Source organism: Manis pentadactyla, chromosome 3, assembly GCF_030020395.1.
Source record: "Manis pentadactyla isolate mManPen7 chromosome 3, mManPen7.hap1, whole genome shotgun sequence".
NCBI lineage: Eukaryota > Metazoa > Chordata > Mammalia > Pholidota > Manidae > Manis > Manis pentadactyla.
The window spans coordinates 209,150,576-209,171,182 of NC_080021.1; the positions used below are offsets into that span (position 1 = coordinate 209,150,576).

A 20,607-nucleotide genomic window follows, 5' to 3' on the forward strand; every position below is an offset into this window, starting at 1 on the left:
AGGGGCTAAACACGGTATACTTTCAGGAACTTCCATTAACAACTTTTCAAATAGATTTGCAGTGAGAATAGTTAGGAGCAATAGGCAGGCATAAAGGGTGGAGAATTGCCTCTGAGGTTGCCTCTAGCGAAAGAGGCTCTGCTTCTGCAGAGCAGGCACTCAGAGAGAGCACTGCACCTGGACATGCCAGCCCAAGTTCGGGGAACAAGCCGGCAGAGAACTCACGGCAGCCTTTATCACCACTATTCCAGGGAATGGATGAGAGAACACACAACCACACGGACACTGTCTTGCTTTTATTCACACTGAGGAATAAGAATTGGTACAAATAATAAACGTTGCTTTAAATACAAATAAATAGCTCTGATCTCTAAAGGAAACAACTCTAGATCATTCAAATTTTTTTCTAAGTTCCTATTAAAAATAGGAGATTATTTCGCATTAACTAAATCCTACTCTACCACAACCCTTTGAGGACTTAAGGATAAAATGGTGAATTCTATACTCTAAGTTAAAGTTACCAGAAAAATGGGAGATAATGCTCCCACTTCCCTGAATTATCCCTCAAATGGAAGGAGTTGCTTGCATCATAGACAGAGCCAGTAAATGCAGAAAGTATTTAATATCTAAAAAGACTTACCTTAAGAAAGGTGCTAAGAATTTCTCTGAACCAGTTCTGTGAATTCTGAAACCTCACTATGCTGAAGTTTTGGTTCAAATATCTTAATTCATTTATTCTCACAGGAAGACTTAAGTCCTATAATGAAAGCTTCCTCTTGCTAGGAACGATAATGGAAAACAGTCTGTAATCACCAAGAATGACACCTAGGGTACCAAGACGATTTATCTGGTAAAGAGGCAACAGTGCTGCCCAACAAGACAGTCTGTCAACCTGGCACCAAAAGACCAAAACTACTGACAGAAACACCCCCCACCCCGGCCAATCTGCTGATTTCTTCCTCTCTATTGTTATACTTAGAAGGTTCAAAGTGGCAGAAATGTCCGGGGAGACGTATGTTCTGCAAATGAAAAATCACTTTAAAGTCATGCGGTCTTTCAAGCCTTTGGCAACTACGTACAACACGATGTCATTGCAGTCCTGCTGCCAGACAGGTGCCTGCTCCACTGGCTTTGTTGTGGCCATTGCTTGTCCTCTTCTCACCCGACACAAGACAATTCAATTTCTTCTACTCAGACCCCTACACAATTATTAATAAATGTTTGATAGATATCAATATAGCAATGTTTAGGTTTTCAAGGAAATTTTGCTTTTCTATTTAGACTGACCATGATACAATTCCAAATAGAACATTCTCATGCTATAAAAACAATCTCATGCAATAAATGCAATTTTAAAAGTCCCACATTAATAACAACATTTGGCATTATAGGAGGCAGGATTATTCAGATTGAAAAAAAATGACCACGATAAGAATAAAAGCTGGAATTCCAAACAGAACTTCCATTGTGGTACAAAATGCTAAATTTGATTCTACAGTTTTGTTGATGCAAACAATTTTAAGATATACACCATGTTTTCTTAATTGGGACTTTGAAACAATAAGCATAACTCTAAAAACATATTATCACACATTTGAAAGAATCAGCTCCCTTTTGCCAAGAACTTTTCTTTTTAGTCCAGTTGGAGGGATTTCTGTAGTAAATTCTGGAACAAGAGTTCTGAACATGATTCAAAATCTCCCACTTCCCTCCCAGTCTCTTACTTTTTCTTTATGTTGTAATGACACTTGAGCAATGACAAATGTTCTTTTTTTTTTCTTTCAGATAGACGTTGATAAATTTCTTTTCCTGATTTAAATAATAACATTTTTTATGTTTGCCTTTCTCTCTGGCACACAACATGTTTCCGGAGTTATAAATCCAAACAAACCAGCCAGCTAGAGCATCCCAGTGTTCAAATCACAATTTTGGATACAATCCTATTTGTTCTGGATGATGCTCAATTCCACACATACTTCAGGGAAGAAACATCCATAAGAACATCCAAAAACGTTATGTTAGCAAAACTCTAACGTGATTGTGCTCTGCTGGATAGTACCATTCACATATACAAAGGACAAAGGCAGAGGATTTCAGGTGTGGAGACCAATTTGTTTTTGCTGCTACGGTAATTCATAACCATCATCTTCGAGATTTCCAAGCTGTTCTAGAATAAGGAGTAGTCCTTTTTTTATCTGGTGGCTTAAAGTAGGAGTAAACAGGAGCTGCTGGATACTCTGCATCAGGATTTTCTGCCATCATTTTCAGCTTTGCTTCAATGGCTTTTATCTTGGCAGTGACACTGGGAAAAGAATAACAGAGGATCAGAAAACACTTGGGTATGTCATCTTCTTTATGCCTCTTATGCATGTCAAAGAAGTGATAAGATACTCTTTATTTTTCCATTCTTGATGCTGTCGATGGTATTAAAGTCAAGGAGAGAAAGGTGGAAGGGAGTGTACACATCTGCGGTACATACTCAGAACCTTACACAGACAATGTAAAATTTTAAATTTACGATAGAAGAGAAAGAACACCAAGGTATTATCAAGATGCATTCCAGCACCTCTGCCATTAATGGGACAGTCTGCTGTTCCTTCTGTGTGAGTCACAGGGAAAACAACCTTCTCTAGTTAGCTGCAGATGTTAGTAGAAGATGTAAGCGAGGTTCTCTGGATTAAAACACAAATGGAAAGCACTAGGTTATCTAGTAAAAAATGCCAACAATGAAAATAAGAAACTGAAGACATGTGTGCTGTAGCATGGAGATCACCAGCACAAATTCAGTCAACTCTTCCTGGCAGGAGTTAGATTTAGGAAAACCTCTGTGGAAACCAATCTGTGATCACAGAGGTTCAGAACCTTATGCAGAAAATAGCACAGTGGATAGGAGTTTTCAGTGCATCTATAGAAGTCATTATAATCATAAAATGTTTTTGGAGTACAAAACAATAAAGCAGCACAAAATTAAGAAGTATCAGTGGTATTAAACTTAGAATAATATAAATTTTGACTTACCACTTTTATCACTCCTGAAAACATTTCAGGATGACCTTCCCCTGCAGTTTAATGAGATGCTTATACATGTTTTGTTTGGTGTACATAATACATGAGAAAAGGCTGTTTGTTTTCTCCTTGGCCCTCCATCCAAATGGGCACCACCTCCCTGACTTTATGATTGTCTGCTGATTTCCAATTCTTACAAACCTCTGAGGCTCCTTTACGAATCCTCTTCCCTGCCCCTGCAACAGGCTTTAGAACTGGATTCCTGCATTCACAGCATGGAGTTTCCTTGAAGTATTGACTGAAAGTTGAATTTTGAAGTCCAGCAGGCCTGGCTTTGCATACGGACCTGCTATTTTCTCAGTTGCGTGATCTTGGTATTTTATTTACCTCGCTGAGCTTCAGTTTCCTCAAATGTAAAATGAGTGTAACAGCACTTTTACCAGCATTTTAAAGATAATTAAATGATATATGGCATGTGAAGTGTTTAGCACAGTGCCTGCTTCAGAGTAAGCTGAATCAATCCTGGCTGTAGTTATTGTTAAAATTTCTCCCTGGGCTACAATGCAAAAAAAAATAAAAAAGAAGATACTCTACTTCTGCTCAACCATCCACTTAATTTCCCCTCCCTCCATGAAACCCTTCATTCCTTCTGTTTTGAATTAACTCCAAAGAAGTAACTGACAATTTGTACATACTAGAACCAAAACTGTCACAGTTGCTGAAATCGTACACAGAATTAAAGCACTATAAACTAAAATTTTGTATAAAGGAACCATAGATGGAAAGAAATTAGTGTACTATGACAAATGCCACAAGACTGACAAGACTCAGGGCCTTATTAAAGCGTTTGTTTCTAGGGCAAGGGTTGTGTCTGATTTACCTCGGTATCCCAGTGGCAAACATGATGGCTAGTATGTGCTAAGTGCACCCAGGCTTTTTTAGCAACTGGATTCTAAAAATGGGTCGTACACCATCTTGGGATGTGGGAAGAGAGGAAATGTATACATTCTGGAAATTAACTGAACACATCTCTCAACCTGTTAGATTCTAGTCCAAATTAAGTGTGCACAGATTTACCAGAGTATGAATGAAGGCTTGGGATGAAGAAATGAACACTGTTTCTGAGTCCTTCAATAGACCACCTTACCTTAGGTTAGACTGAGTGGGCTCAGTGCTTGAGGATGGCTCAAGGCTGATTGGAAGGATCTTATCATTCTTGTTATGATCATATCTCTGGAAGGAAGAAAAAGGGAAATTATTTCACCTAAGCAAACCCCAGCCCTATACTGTAGTGTCTGGCTTCTGAAATTCCAAACCCCACAATGTATCATCAGCGTATTTCCAGGCAACTTTAGGACTGCTTTACATTTAGAATTAATGCAAAACTCTACATAGCTTTGGCCTAAAAGCTATACATTTAGAAAAAGAAGTTGAGAAGAAGCTTCCCATCTAGTCATTAGTCCTCCTTATTGGATAGGGAAAGAATTTCAACTTTCAAATTCATAAACGGTACAATCACACAGCAGGACTGCCCTCTTACATTCTTATTTTAACTGTCACATACCACCTCTCACAATACTTACTTCACTGTATCCAAAATACTTTAAAATTTTGTTAGATTTTTGCAAAGTATCAAGCATAATAGTCGACTCTTAACAGGCCTGAGTAGAGAAGAAAGGTAGTGACAGACTTTCAGCCACTGATACAGAAGACATCTGCAGTAAGAGAGTAGTTTAATTTGCTGTCAGGTAATTACACACTTCTTGTAAAAAGTAAATATAATATTAAAAAGCAATCAGGAGCCTCTGGCTAAAAAGATTAAAAGGGGAAGAGAACCACGAGGCATAGAGACTCACAAATGGAAGGCAGGACTGAAGAACAACTTCTCTTCCCTATCTTTGTGATGAGATGCAGAACAAGAAAATGAAAGCCAGTTTGGCAAATTAGACTTGATTTTGAGTAAAAAAGCATTTGGTAATTCCCCTTTTTGTTTCTGTTTTTAAGGCAATGCATCCTAGAAATTGAGAAGGCTACGTCACTACCTGAGATACCCATTAGGATCCAATGTGTCTGAACCGTTTTTTCAGCTGGGACACTGAATTCAAATGTCTAATTTCTGTGACTCTCTACCAGGAAGATTGTTGGGTAGAGAGTCTCTGGTCAAAAGCCATGCTCCAACAGCTAAAGATTGGAGTTCCAATTTAACTGTCACAAATCTTTTTGCAGGCAGATCTGTTAAGACCCCATGGCAGAAGGAAGAGAATCATCTCTTTGGACTGTTCCAGTCCACATACTTTACCACTTCTGTGCTGGCTATAACAGGATGCCATTCTTTTTTTTTTTTAAATGGTCTTAGCTTTTCCAGTGCATTCTACCAAGAGACAAACTAAGAGATGAACAAGGCACTTTGCCACTTCTCAGGCCTTGGAGACAATACAGACATTGCAAAGTCCCACAAATAACTCTCAAAGTCTCTGGAGTAATGAGAAACCAGTGCTGTGAGCACTCCTACAAACTACCCATTTCTCAAGCTTTAAGAATAAACGTGTTCAAACTCACCATAGAACTGAGAGGCTGAGGAGTCTAATAATGCCTAAAGCAACTAATTAAAAAAATAAATACATTTTTCCTCCAAAGAACAACCCCCACCAAAAAAATGATAGAGGTCTGAGTATACACATCAGCCACATGGAAAAATCAATCAAAAACAGAATGTGTGGGTATGTGGAAAGAAACAATGAAGGAACTTAATCCCTCCTGAGATGTTTCTCAAAAGAAAAGCTGGCAACACACATGGTAAATACAAGTAGGAGACCAAAGTATGGCTGTTTCAGATGTGAGGAGGCTGGGACGCAAGTGGGTAAGTGGGCAAAGTCTTTCAGGCGCCTCACTTAGGGTGAGCTCAGTGCTGTGTCTCCAGCCCATGACACTTACCTTTACTTGAGCATGTGCCCATCGTACCACCAGCTTTTTAGACAGAGCAAGCTTGCCGTTGAGACACTGGATGGCTCGTTCTGCTTCCTGTCCAGGAAAGGGACTAACGTTAGTCAAACATTCAAATGCCTAACTAGTTACATGTACTCTCGTAGGGCTTCACTAGCTTTGATGGCTGCATTTATAATCAAACTGCTTCTGATAAATAATTGGCAAAGCGTTTACAAAAACAAAAAAGGCAGAACAACAAACAGAGTATGCGTTTTGTAAAGTCGGTCAAACAACAACTCAAATCATGGCTCTGTCACTTACTGGCAGCGGAATGTTTGGCAGGTCACTTAATCCCTCTGAATAGTAGCTTTTTCACCTGTAAAATATGGATTAAAACTACCTGTTCCTCGTTGGTTGTTCAGAGGAGTCAAAGAGGCCATGTAAGGTGTGGAGCGCTTGGTAAGCACTCGGCCAACATCAGCTAACTGTTCACAGGTGGTGCCTTTCTACACGCCTCTGTTGGTTAGGAGAGTCCCTGCTAGCCGAGAAACTCCCTGTGCTCCCCCTATGCCAAGAAACAGCCCTGGAGCTGTATCCTGGTCTAGGGCTCATATTCTCTGGATCCAAAGTGAGAAACAGTCATGGCCTCAAAGGATATGGGAGTGAAGGAAACTAGGCTGGAAAACGCTGGCAGGAGTCAAAGAGACTGTGAGCAAGGTATTTGTGTGAGCCGATCTATGCACCTGGTTTTCAGAGCCAAAAGTTCCCTGACTCTTTCCCCATCAGATATAGGAGCAACAAGGTTGAAAGGAATTCCTGAAGCTTGATAATAGTCACTCTAGGACATTCCCAGGAAGCCTGGCCGTACTTTTCCATCCTGCCAAACCTTCTCTGCTCCATTTGTATCCGTGAGGCACTCAGCCAAGTGTAACCCACGTTTACTGGGGTTGAAGAAGCCCTAAGAAACAGGAAAAGGAACAAGGAGAGTCTATCTGAGACTGCAGCGTAATACCAGCAGGCATTCCAGGGTGGTTTTACTGGTGAGTCTCTCATTCCTCTGGAGCTTGCCAGCAGACATTCAACAATGTACCCACGGGGTGTTAGGCATTAGATAGTCATTGACATCCTTGCCTCACTATTGTGCACCAGGAAGGATAGATAAGCAACACTTTATTCTCTTTTTAAGTGTCATTTAGTGAACTGGCATTTGCATGGCACTCTGTTGGTTCTGTAGCGTCAGCAGTAATAAGATGCCAGCAGGAGATAAATGTTTTAAAATATAATTTCCTATCCCTGTACATTGTTTCAAAGTTCACGTATTCAACAATATTAAATGCCAGCTGTGTTTGCATCCATACCCTCATCTGTTCTCTCAACTTCCTGTAAGTTAGGGAGGGTATTTTTAGTCCCCATTTTTAGATGACAACTGAGGCCATAAGAAGTTAAGAGACTTGCTTAAAGTAAATACATACAAGAACCAGAAAGTAAAGCAAGACTTAGTGACTTTTAGCCTGGTATTTTTAAACCAACATCTATCATCAACATGATCATTGATTTTAACTGTCTATAAGAATCCTTATCACACCCTATCATTAAGGAAGAGTAAAGCTTTCAAAAATGCTAACTATATAGGACATTCTTTCAGTTCCCTCAAAAAAACTTGACCAATCAGAACAGCAATGTATCACTTTTTGCCTATCACATTTGCAAAAGAGGAAAAAAAAAAGTCCCAGCATTAGTAAGGACAAATAACACTCTAACACTGGCTCAGAACATACTGATAACATCATTTCTTGAAGGCAATTTAGGAGTTGTATTATTTAAAGAAAACTTTGGGGGCAGGGGAGGGCTGGGTAAAACAGGTGAAGGGGAAAAAAAAGTGAGAATGTTTGATATTATTTTTCTAGACAGTGGTTACATGACCACACATACATGTTAAATGCATTGAGCTGTACACTAAGATTTGCACACTGTACTGTACATACCTCAATGAAAAAAACAAAACAAAAAATATGCATGACCTTTGATGACACCACTCCATTTCCATAAATGTAGTAAATATGCACAGAGTTAGAACTAGATATTCACAGTGCACTGTTCACACTTGTGAATAACTGGGGACAACCTAAATAGCTAATGATTGGGGATTAGTCAAACAACCTACCTGTTTAGATCATGGAATATTGTGTGGTCATCAAAAATGATGTTGATTAGTTTTTAAACTGAGAGCTAAGTTACATATAATAAAATGGGTAAGTATGAAATACATAAATTAATAGTTTTACATGTTTATATATCTACACAGGTGAAACCACAATATCATGATATAGAATGTTATCTTCATGTGTATTTGATGACAGAAAAATTTTAATATACTTCGAGTGGTAAACAGGTTAGTAAGATCTTAATCATCTGTTGTAAGCTGTACATGTGTTTGTGTGTGTATGTGTGCAGGAATGTGAAGAAAGAAGAGATGGGACAGATATACAACTAAATATTAATAGTGATTATTTCTGGGGACTAGGCTGATAAGTGAAGTCACTTATTTACATTTTCATCTATAATTAACATGTAACTTCTGTAATAAGAAAAAACATTCATATTATTATAAGTGAAACAAAAACCAGGCAATGTTCTCACATGTGACTAATAAAGCTATAGAGTACTAAGCGGCATCTCTATATTTAATAACAATCAAATGCAATTTCTTTATAAAGGCATGTCCACTCCAAGGACTAATTTTAATACAAGAAGATACATGTATATATCACCATTTAAGCTAACCATTCTCTTCCTCCATATATGTTGAAATTTGTATGCATTTATTCTGAGACATTGAGAACGGTACATTTTCAAGAAGTCAAAATAAAAGAGAGTTTGTGGGTGGCCCACCACAGACAGGGAGGGCTTCTGCACCACGGGTAAAGCTACTGAAAGAAAAGGAGGCTTTGTTGGCCAGGCTCTGAGGGAACAACAAAATGGAACAGGGAGGAGAATGTCCACAAGCTTCATGTGGGCACCAAAGCAGCTGATCAGAAAACTAGGTGAGCTGCCTTAGACCATAAGCCGAGGGAGGGTAGATTTTGAAAGCTGTTCGTGAATTCATTTGTTTACTGAGGCCCTCCTTTAGGCACACAGAGATGAATCAGACATGGTTCCTGCCCACAAGGACCTGCCGTTCTAGTAGTGGAGAGAGATGCAAATAATTCGGAGAGTGTGGTAAGCACCATGGAAGGGGAGACACTTGATTACCTGCTTAGTCTCAAAGTTAACAAAACAGTACCCTCGAGGTTGTCCCTCCAAAGCACCTGACTTGTGGAAGAGGAAGTCAAACTGCTTTACTGTGCCAAACTTCTGGAGGAGCTTGAGGAGGTGGTATCTGTAGAGAAAGAACAGCCCATGAGCATGCCCTGGGAATTCTGTTGGCCACTCGGCCTCAAGTGTGAGATAAAAGCAGGAGATAATTTACCCCAGCGATAAAGTCTTATGCCCCTGCCCCCTGCCTTCCTCCAAATTGCTGCATTCGTTTATTTGGCAAACAGAGTTGTTTGCATCTATTTGGAACGGGAACTAGAATTGTCATGGCTATGCATCTGTCCAGCACAAAAACACCAAACAAAAAAACCACACCTAACAAACAGCTGTCTGGCCCACAAGCACCATTTGTTTTTTCTTTGGAGAAAAGCTCAAAAATAGTGTCGATTTGCTTATTTTTAATTTCCTGGCAATGAAATAGTATTTGTGAATAACTACAACTCCGTCAGCAACACAGACCCACGCTCCAAAAGCCAAAGCCCACCCCCTCTCAAAAATAAAAGTAACAGAGACATACATAGTCGCACAAATAAAACACAACCCTGGCAGATTTCAGAGTTAATTCATTAGCCCCAAATTGCACTTGTGAGAAACTCTGCCCAAAACCAAACAGACCACAGCTCGTGGCACTTCCACAGATGCTTGAGACTTCCAGTCCCTGACGGGACTGAACATGAGGACCGCGATGTGATGGAGGCTGGTCTCAGGCAGGGCAGGGGGATGTAGCAGGTCTTATAAGTCATCCAGTTGTGGGTAACGAACCAACCTCAGTGGCTTTATCACAGTTTGTACTCTGGAGCATGGCTGAATAAAGAATATAGGTGGCCAAGGAAGAAATGTATTCCTGGCAGGAGGTTCCTCCCAAGCTCTTGCTTGCCACTCTGCCTCTTATCCTCTTCACAGATTCCTTTCTCTATAACTTATTTGGTTTCTGTAGAGCTTTTAAGTCATTCAAACAGATGTGGCTTGAACAGGTTGCTGTGACCAATCTCAGTTCCGACTTCCTGTCATCTGATGTAAGGGTGAGACAAACCAACAACTCTCCCGCTTCCTTTTCCTCTGGCCTTCCTCCTGGCATCCTCTGCACTATTCAAATGGAGTCAAGGCTTTCTCTAAACAATGCTGTCCCTGTGATACTAAAAAGGTATCAGCTCACATGCTAAATCTGTTATTACTCGGAATTCTACCCCACTGGGAGTCAGTAAAGCTGTCGTTATAGCCACATTTATATTCACATTGTTTTCTAGCAGAAACTCATCAAGATTTTATTCTTGAGTAAGAACCTCCTTTGGGAGGCAGAAAGATATGAAATGGATCATAAGCGACATACATTAAATTTGATACTAATGCACACCAACAAGCAAGCCCATTACCCTGGATCAGGTGCCTGACAGAGTGGAGCGAGGAAGACATAACGCAGGGCTGTACTGGGGCAGGATGCAAGGCTCCCGAGGCTTACTGTGGATGTTAATCTGGTCTTCAGACCTGTTCTGAAAGGGAACAACAACAAGCCCTGGTTTCCAAATTCTCAACTACCATCAGGAGACCCTGACTGCTGGTGAGAAAGCAGGAGGTGATTCTTCAGGGGAGAGGGAGACACCTCAAGTGAAAATTCCTGGTTTTATTTGATATTTTACTTAGGCTTACAGCAAGGGTGAGTCTCTCAAATGCACAGACAGATGGGCTAGAAGTCTCCCCAGGGTCTTTAATTCACAGATGCATCTTCCACTTACTATACCCATTCAAACCTTAATATTGTGCCAGTTGCCATGAATGGTGGGTCAAATCGATTTTTTAAAAAACAATCTAAGTGCTACTTTGGGCTGGTCATCTTTTCATTAGCTCCATTCTGCTTAATAGCAGGAAGGTAAGGCGATTGGCATTTCCTAGGAAATGAATTTTAATTTACTCAGGAAAAAAAATTGCCAACAGATTATTCTTTGAAAAGCTAACAAAGACATTGTGCCCGAGAAGTGTGACCTTAAGATTCCAGGAACATCTGCTTAGGTCTGTGTCTTTCAACTTCTCCAGGATTTCTTTTCTTGTTTGATACTTTCTTGAAATTATGGGAACACCGCAACAAAAGGAATGAAATGTTTACTATTTTGCTTCCTGGAGATGGGGACTGTAAGCTCTGATAGTGAAAGCCGCCTGAAGAACCTTGCTTTCACATCTGCAAGCACTTTCATCTGCTGCTGAAGTAGGAGAGTGCTCACTACTCATCAGAGCCTTGCTTCACTTAATGAAATGTGGGCCCCACAAGCCTTCAGGAGCTAGAGAATAAGCACCCCCATCCCATACATATTTCTGCAACTTAATCACTGTTTTCTGCAATGGGTCTTTAAAATGTCCTTCCTGCCTAATGGCACAGGCAGAATTAATCCATACAAATGTTAAAGAAACCCCTAGAAGGTGTCAAGAACTATAGTAGGCCCTTGGACTTTCCAGATGAATACAACTAGGTCCTGCCTTCAAGGACCTCACATTCTGCTTACAGAAGATATGTAATCAATACATTACAAAACACTATACCTGTGCAAAGAGGTATGTACACGAGTACCCAGACGAAGAGGCCAACTGTGCAGGTAGGTGGTGCTTAATAAACACTAGGTGAAGAGTTTGACCCACTGGAAGTGAGTGGGGGTGGGCAGCAGAGCTGAGGATGAGGGCTTAGGTTGTGAAGGATGTTGCCGTGTTTAGTAAGGGGACTGTGCTTTGATGCTGTAGATAATGGGAAGCCTAAGAAATGACTTTAAAGATTGTTTACGGTGCACAATTTGTTTTAGAGAAAAGTTTCTTTATAAGACTATAAAATTTATTATGTGGTGAGCCCTTATGTTCTGTTTTGTATGTTATTAAATGGCCTTACTGTGTTTCTAATTTAACAGCTAAGCTAACAGTCAAGGCTGTTTCATGCAAACCGAGGCCTTAAAAGAAAGAAGCATGGGCCACAAAGGAAAAATAAGGAATCGGCTGAGAGAGAAACAGGGGTCTCACCAGGGGTGCACATTGTTCTCACATGCTCATGCATTTCATTGCCCTTGAATTCTAATTTATCCCTGAAAGTCTGCATCAGGACATTTCCACCCAGACAGTTCTCCACTGCTTTTAACTTTACTTAATATAAACTGACCACCTCCCCTCCATAAACTGCTGCCCCCCTTCCAGCTGGCCCACCAGTTGGCACGGACATGATCGTTTTACGTTTCTTAGGGCAAGGAATGTTAGGATCATCTTCAGCTCTCCACTCCTTGTCAGGCACTTTCTCCATCTCTCAGACTCACCTACTAGTTTCCAAGTTCATGGCCTCTGTCTAGGTGATATGAACGGCAGGTCTGGTTCATGGCAGTCTCTGGTAGCTAATGTTCACCTTCCACCTGTGCCCTTCCAATTCACCCTACGTACTGGTGTCTAATTTCCCCACTGAAACACCACCGTCATGATGTCAGTCTCCTGTGAAACACCACACTAAGTCTCTTCTACAAGAAATTCAAACCTCTTGCCTGAGTAAGTTTTAAAGACCCTGTATTAATCTGATAGAATTCTCTCTATCCAACTACTGTTTTCATTATTACTTAGTATTCAACTCCTCTTTCAGTCAAAAAGGTCTTCCTGATATTCTTCTGTTCTCATGTTAACAATTTTATCTACTTATATATACTTTACCTGTGAGTCACCCTCCACTTAGAACGCTCCTTCTTTTAGAATTTTCACTGGTTTTGTTTCCTCTCATACTTCTCCCTAAGCATAATGCGTTGGCTATTAGTTTAGCTTTCTAAACAGCACATTTAATATTTGAAAAGGAAAGCCAGTATTAACCCTTTTAGAGGAAACTACAGTGTGGAAAATAGATAACGTCTAAGGACATTAATTTTTTCAGTTTCTCTGTTAGATGCACTATTGATGCTATTTAGAGGTATCCTTTTTACCCTGTCAGTTGGATTGGGTCCCAAAATAATGTAAAAGAAGTCCTAACATCTTACAGTTTAGAATAAGATACTTTAATTTACGATTGCTCAATTATGTGAACTCTTAGAATATTTGTGCAAAGAGCACTAAATTAGGTGGTGAGAAATTAGTCTTATCATTAACTACTTCAGTAAAGGGAGTGAACTCACTTAATTCTTTTCCTATAAAACAGGGGAAGTATTATCTGTTTCACTTGCCTCACAGGTTATTATGAGTTTAAATAAAACGAACTAATGCAACAGAGCTAGAAGAAACATTCAGATCACTCAGATGAACATTCTTACTTGAGAGGTAAGAAATATGAGGTACAACATACTTGGGAGAAATCAGACTATAGTAGAAAGAGCATGGGTTTGGAATCTGCTACCTCTGTAAATAAGAGTATGCCATCACTCCCTTATCTCCATGACCTCATATTTGGTGGTATAGATATTCCTGGCACCTAGTAAAGCCACAAAATGGTCATTATTGTAGCCACAAAGTGAACATAAATAAACAAGAAACAGAATATCAGCACGCTAGACAGTCAGTTAGCAATACATACTCTGTGCAGAGGAGGCTGATAAAAGGACTTCCTCCTATAACTTGAGGACTAAGGCTAGTAACTAAAAAGGATACAACATGGAATGACTAGAATTAATTACAAAATAAACTCTGAAAAATTGAGTGGAAAAGTACTGCTGTTTTACATACCTTTGTAATCATTCATAACAGTAAATACCTACTATAAACTGTCTTTTAACAAGAGGTGAGAGAGCATTTGCATACAAGAGGCATTCAAATCAGTTTATGAGACACATCAGGAAGGGGGGTGGTAAAAAGTAGGGAAATGTACTGGAGAGATAAGAAGGGTGCATTAAAGGGGGAAACAGTAGGAACCAGCAGCAATATGTGGGTGGGGCGTCAGCTTAATTACGAAAGCTGGAGAGTGCTCTGCAGACTTTTGTCAAGAGTCACTAGAAGTTGAGAGATTCGGATTTAAAGGATGCTTTCTGAGATTGGACTACAAGCTGGGTACCACATGTTCACGTAAGTAACAACATGTAATCCTACAATGTTTGGAAATGAAATGAATGTATTTTAATCATTAGTCTAGGCCCATTGTTACCTACCTTGAAGGGAAAAGGATCCAGATGTTTATGTACTGGAAAAACTTGGAAGGAAATCACTTATTTCCACAAGATAAGACCTACCTTACTGAAATGTTAGGTGTCTTTGCTGTAATTAAGTAAATGAAAGGCAATACGAGGCATTTAATGCTAACTATAAGCTATGATCAGCAACTGTATCTTTAAAAAATTTATTATTTAATAGATCAGGTTGTTTGGTGGAGAAAATGTTTTAAGATAAGGAATCCACAGAAGAAAAAACAGTGAAAATGATCTCTAGTTATACAGTGGTAGGGAGGCCACAGGTAGAGCCAGCAAGGTCCTGATTGGCTGGTTAGTACTTGATGTCCGCCTCTGGCCTGATGTAAAAAGAGCATATACACCAGTGGGAAAATTTTGATTCAATGTTCCTATTAATGCTCTAACTGAAGAAAACATTCAGACGCTCCCACTTATGACATAAGCTGAGGTGGCAGAAGCCCACTGGAACCTTCTGTCAAGCAGTAGGACACAATTAAAACAAGGGTTTCATTACAGTGAAGTGCAGCCAAAACAATGATCAACAGACATTAGTGAAAGGTTGGGCAGACTCTCACATTTAACCCCAAACCCGTGAGTAAAGACAGCTAAAACAAAGGCACAGCCTATATTCCAGGGCCCCCATGACCAAGGTGACTGAATATAGGGGCAACACTTCTTAAATACCACCATCCTATCTAGAGGAACCCAAAGGTATCTATATTTACATGATCTGAGCTTGAGCAGGTTAAGGAACTGAACTTTCTGTCACGATGGGGATCCATTAGTTTACATCTCTTTCCTCTCTTCTAATCCCAGCCCTTATACACATCTCCTCTCATCCCAGACTCAAACAAGTGGCTTCCCTTGCCTCCTCTCCCTTTACCTTTAACACTATTCCAAAGAGAGTTAACTTCTAGGACTGATGATATACTCCACGCTTGTCAAGCACTGATCTGTATAGCCCACTCTGCTCACGCTTTACTATCCTGCCACAAATACCCACCCTGCTCCTAATGAACACCTGGGAAAAGGAAAACCTCTCAATTCACTGCTAAAAAACTGCTTTCCACTATAGTGGCCATAATAGAGAAAGTGGAGAGTCAGGACAATTCAATTAGTCAGATTTTGTGACCACGAGCAAGCTAATTTCTGACTCTTTGGCCTCAGTTTCCTCTACTGTAGGATAAGAGAGCTGGATCATGTAAGTTTTCATGTGCGAAGCCCTGTAATTGATTGCCAAAAGGCTCTGGGTGCCCCATGAACCACTTTAAATAGAGCACTTCTGAGTTTTTATTTTATGTATAGGTTTTGATGATCTTATGACAAGGTTCCTCAGATTTAAAAAGTTTGAACAGTGCTTAGCATGACACTTGGTAGACAGTGGGCACTCTAATCATTTAATGAATGAATGAAAACTACAGGGACTGTGGTGATCAATCTCTAAGATCCCTTCCAGCTCTGACCTACAGTTCCACGGTGGCTTAACATGAATTATTGTCAAGTGGTAACCTGTTTTTTACTTTTATTATTATTATTGTTTTTTTTTATATTGAGGTACATACAATACACAAATTTTAGCATACAGCTTGATGAATTCTGACATGTGTATACACTCATGTTAACCATTGCCCATATTGGATAACAAACATTCTCACTAATTCTTTCCCCCTTCACCTATTTTACCCGTCCCCCTACTGTTTGTGAAGGTACTGAATCTTCTGCTTGTTCCTTCTTTTATAGGACCACAGTATGCCCAAGGCTGATTATAGAAAATAATTTCCTACAGTCTCTGGTACAAGGTTTCAAATAGTTGAAAACAGGAGAACATCTTTGGCAAGTGGAAAAGAGAAGTATATGAGTTTAAAGGATACCCATGTCTGTGGCCTTGCAGAAGAGTCCAAACTTAAGAAAAATGTCAAGGTAACAATTTAATAACATCATATACCCTTCAAACACAATTAAAACATAATAAAAGGGACAAAATATATCCTACATCTTTTAAAAAAACTCTTGTGAACACATCACTGGAAACATCTCAATTCTGTAGGTAATGAATTAAGACGGTTTAGACTTACTCTGTGATCTTGGGGTCCAGGTTGCCAATCCATAACCGGTGCCCTTCTTGTAGGGAACCCTCTGAAAGGATGGACGCGTTCTCCAGGGGAAGAGTTTTCGTTTCTCCTTCCATCAATCTTTATGAACTACTACAGGAAATGTGAACATTCAGGCAGGAGAGGAGCAATACTGTGTGAACATGAAACTTTACATTCAACTCAACATTTATTCAAGGCATGACCTGGGAAGTCCTTCATAGCCTGAGTTACTCCACACCCAGGGCCCCAGCACCAGTTCCCTGGGGACAGCACCTCTGGCAGTGCGCGTAAAAGCTTCCATTTAAGGTGAAAGGGGTATGGGTCTGTGTGTAGAAACTAGAAGTTTTCGTCTTCTGAAGCCAGAGGCTGACTGGGCAGGAGGCCCAAGTCTCTATTATTACATGATACCCCAGTTCAAAAACTGTCACCCAAAATAAGTCTTAGAAATCACCAGAAAAGAGAGTCTTAATAGCAGCAGTACATCCCTTCCTCATGAAAAAGTACAGGAAATTTAAGGCCACCATCTCAACACAACCTATAGTCTGGCACATGGTAGATCCTAGCTAATTGTTTGGTGAACATGTTTATATCCCCCTGCACACAACCGTATTCGTCTTCCTTTCCAACTTGAGTGTTCAATCTGTCCAGCAATGGATGACAAGCAACTAATAACTGCCAAACTAGGGACTACATGCTGAAAACAGAGAAATGAATAAGCCATAGTTCTTGCTCTTACCTCCTGAGAAAGAGGTGAAACAGACATAAACAGAGGAAACAGAGGAGGAGAAACACTGAGTCTTCTCCCTTCTTTCCTTTCCTCCTCCTTTTCTACAGATTAATCGTTCATTCAAACAACAACAAAAATTACTAGAGTTTCTATTTTCTAGGAATCGTCTAGGTACTGGGGACAGAAAAGTGAACAAGCAAGGTCTCTACCTTCAGGATGCTTATATTTGGAAGTGGAAGAAGGGGGGGTCAAAACAAAAGCAAAATAAACAAACAAGATGTAATCAGTGACAAGTGCTACAAACACAATTGGGCAAGGTGTTTTGGCCTGGAGACTGGGGTTGTACTACTTTAGAATTAGTGGAAAGGGAAGGCCTCTCTAAAGGAGATGGCATTTGAAACAGACTTGAATGATGGGAACTCCTGATTTTCTCATATCTAAAGACAGCAGTAATATCAATAGCTACTTAATATCACAGGAGGGTACCATGTTTCAGTGGCAAGAGTGTGGGATATGGGGACAAAAGATCTCTATTCAAATCCTAGCTTTTGCATGCAGTTACTGTGTAGCTTAAGCAAGTCATGATCCCCCCTCTTAACAGTCCTCTCCTCCGGAAAGCTTTATTTCATAGAGCAGAACTCTTTGCTGGTCTCTACCACAGCCACCTTTTCTTTCCATACAATGTTAATTCAATGTTATTTAGTATCTTATCTTACTGTTTCCCTCATTAGAATGTAAGCTCCTAGAGGGCAGGGCCTTGACTACCTTGATCAGGATTCTATCTCCAGCACTCAGTACACTGCCTGGCTTATGGCTGGTGCTCAGTGTTTACTGAATGAATGAATGAATGAAGCAAGGCACTTCTCCACTTGGAGCTTCAGTTTCTTCTTCCTTCCTAGAATGGGCACAATTATTCCTGTCTCATGCATCGCTGTGAGGCTTAAATGAGACAGTATCTGTGACAGCTCAAAACAGGGCTTTTTGAGGAACGGTATGTTTAAGGATCAATATGGCACGAGACTATCAAAATCCTTTGGGTTTGCAATGGCGACAACCCCTCAGATTAAGAGTTTACAAAACGCTTTCTACGTCTATCCTCCCAGCTGATCTGCAGCCACCTTGGAAGCCATGAATAGTCGTTTGGGAAAACTAATATCCAGAGACGCAAAGGCACTTTGTTCTTTAAAGCTAACGGTAACGGCAGGGTCAAGCCTGGACCCCCGGCTTCCCGATTCCGGGCCGCGAATTCCCAGATGCGAGGGGGTCATTCCTGGATTGCTATTTCCGGGCTAGCGGCGGGACAATCCGGGGCGGGGCCGGGACACAGTCGAGCTAGGGCAGCATTCTCTATCAGCCCCTCGTGGGGCGCCGACGTGCAAGGCACGTCGCGGCCGGACTCACCTCGTGGGCTCGGCGGCGTCCCCTCGGCTCATGCCCCCAAAGCAGGTCGCAACTCCCCGGCCCCACGGCGCTGCAGACGCCACCACCCCAGCACCTCCTGCTCCCAGGCCGCCGGTGACGCGCTACCCGTGCGCCGCAGCACCGCCCCGTAACGTCATGACGCCTGCGCCGCCGCCGTCGACGCGGTTACATGAATCTTTTCCCAGTAACCTGGGCGTTAACTGGTGAGTGGCCTCGGCGTGTCCTGGAGGCGCGCGTGGGCTCCGGGTGCCAGAGACCTCTACTCGAGGACCTCTGGGGAACCTTGGGGAGTCTGACCACTGTCCTCCGACCCGTTCCATTTGAGTCCGGCTTGACCTTTAAGGCCGGGGGTGAGACCAGTCGCATCTGGGAAGGTCTCAACAAGGTTATAAGGGCCTCGCTCATCAGCTAGGAATTTAGGGGAGGGCGTGGGGCTTACTGAATAGTAGGCGCTATTTATTAGCCCAGTACCTGGCAGGAATATTTACTTTTCAGAACAGTTCAATTCTGGAGTAGGTGTTATTTTACCCCATGATGAAGAAATGGAAGCTCAGGGAAATTGCTACCATGGTCACGCGGCTAGTAAGGTGATGGAACTTAAATTCCAAAGCTTCAGCTCCGACCATTACTTTGTGCCGCCCAGTGGCGAACAGTTGCCATTTCATTAGTTCTCTGTTTACCAGAACCTTCTTTATTTCTGCAGACCTTATCTCGTTAGGTCATCCTGGTAGCCCTGACATTTTACAGGTGAGATTGAGGTCCAGAGAGTTTGACCTGTCCAAGGTCGCATATCTGGGAAGTGCTGGAACCAGGACTTACCCATCTCTAAGTCTGGTGCCTTTTTCCTTTCATCACACTCTATTGCATTTCCCAGAATCTTGGGGAGCTTTATAGTTGGAAAGAATGAAAACCTGGTCTGACCCTTCATTTTATAGTTGAGGTACACAACCTAGGTAGGAGAAATGACTTGATAACAAGTCACAAGTCAGTGGCAGAGCTGCCACAAATGCCTTTTGAATACAGAGTGGTTGCAAATCTAAAGAGGGTGAAGGTAGGGAATGATGTGATAGGATATTGGAATCCAGACCTGGCTCTCAGGTGAAAACTACACCTGTTAAAGTGTCTCATCCTCTGGCTATTCCAGGGACATGATTGTGTGTAGTCAGATACTGTAAACACCTTTACATGGCACTGAATTAAGAGAAGAACATGCTCTACTATCTATATATAAGTGAAAATCTGGCAAGCCAAGGGATTATGGAAGCAGTGTTGGGCAATAGAGCCCAGGGCCTTCTGTCTGAGGCTTAGATTCCAATTCTGGTGCCAGCATTGTGACCTTGGGTAAGGATTTAATCATTTTGGACTTTCATTCATGTGTTCATCACCTTTATTTGGTGTGTTCTGTGTTCAGTGCTGGGCACTACAGTGAACCAGACAACAACAGGCCAGTCCTTGTACTGCTTACAGTCTTATGAAGGGAACTGAACAATGATTGAATAGCTACACACATATTAACTGATATTGTTAAAGTAACTGCTATGAAAAGGTATAGGGTGTTATGAAAGTGGACTACAGGCCATTTGACCTAGTTGGGGCTAGAAGAGATGGCCAAGGTAACCATCCCCTGAGGAAGTGATGCTTAAGCTGAAATCTGACAGAAAAACGGGAGACAGTTCACTAAGAAGATGGGGGAAGGTCATTCCAAGTAGATTCAACAGTATTTTTGAAGACCCTGGAGCAGGAGTACCCAAGGAAATGAAAGATCAGTTTGCTTATTTGTAAAATGTGGGTGCTAATTCCAGCTTTTATTGTGAGAATCAGATAAATGTGCTCAAGTATTTTATATCCAAGGGCCTGTGTGTGTGTACACCCACATTTATGAAAATGTATATATTATAAGCTAATATGCAGCTGGATTGGGAGGGATTGCTGGGACAATAGATAAGCTAGGACTTTGTGTTCCTCATCTAGTTTTTTCCAAAATTAAAATGCACCTTCTATGAAAAGCAGAGAAATACAA

General features: G+C 41.1%; 2 protein-coding genes across 6 annotated transcripts in view; one reads left to right on the forward strand and one right to left on the reverse strand.

Moving 5' to 3' along the window:
* Positions 1-281: 281 nt before the first annotated feature.
* Positions 282-18,699, reverse strand: RBM18 (RNA binding motif protein 18). Its single transcript, XM_036915428.2, has 6 exons — positions 18,567-18,699; positions 16,421-16,549; positions 9,184-9,310; positions 5,941-6,027; positions 4,154-4,239; positions 282-2,302 (listed from the first exon to the last, which is right to left on the reverse strand). The coding sequence occupies exons 2-6, from the start codon at positions 16,531-16,533 to the stop codon at positions 2,143-2,145; spliced, it is 573 nt and encodes a 190-aa protein (XP_036771323.1). The 5' UTR covers positions 16,534-16,549; positions 18,567-18,699; the 3' UTR covers positions 282-2,142.
* Positions 18,587-20,607, forward strand: part of MRRF (mitochondrial ribosome recycling factor) — a 51,768-nt gene continuing 49,747 nt past the window's right edge. For 3 of the 5 annotated variants that reach the window (XM_036915425.2, XM_036915424.2, XM_036915423.2), the window contains exon 1: positions 18,597-18,790. In XM_036915425.2, the coding sequence (XP_036771320.1) occupies positions 18,597-18,790 (194 nt within the window). Of the gene's footprint in view, positions 18,791-19,905; positions 19,929-20,607 lie in introns of those variants that run through there. The other 2 variants (XM_036915422.2, XM_036915427.2) reach the window with 2 other exon arrangements.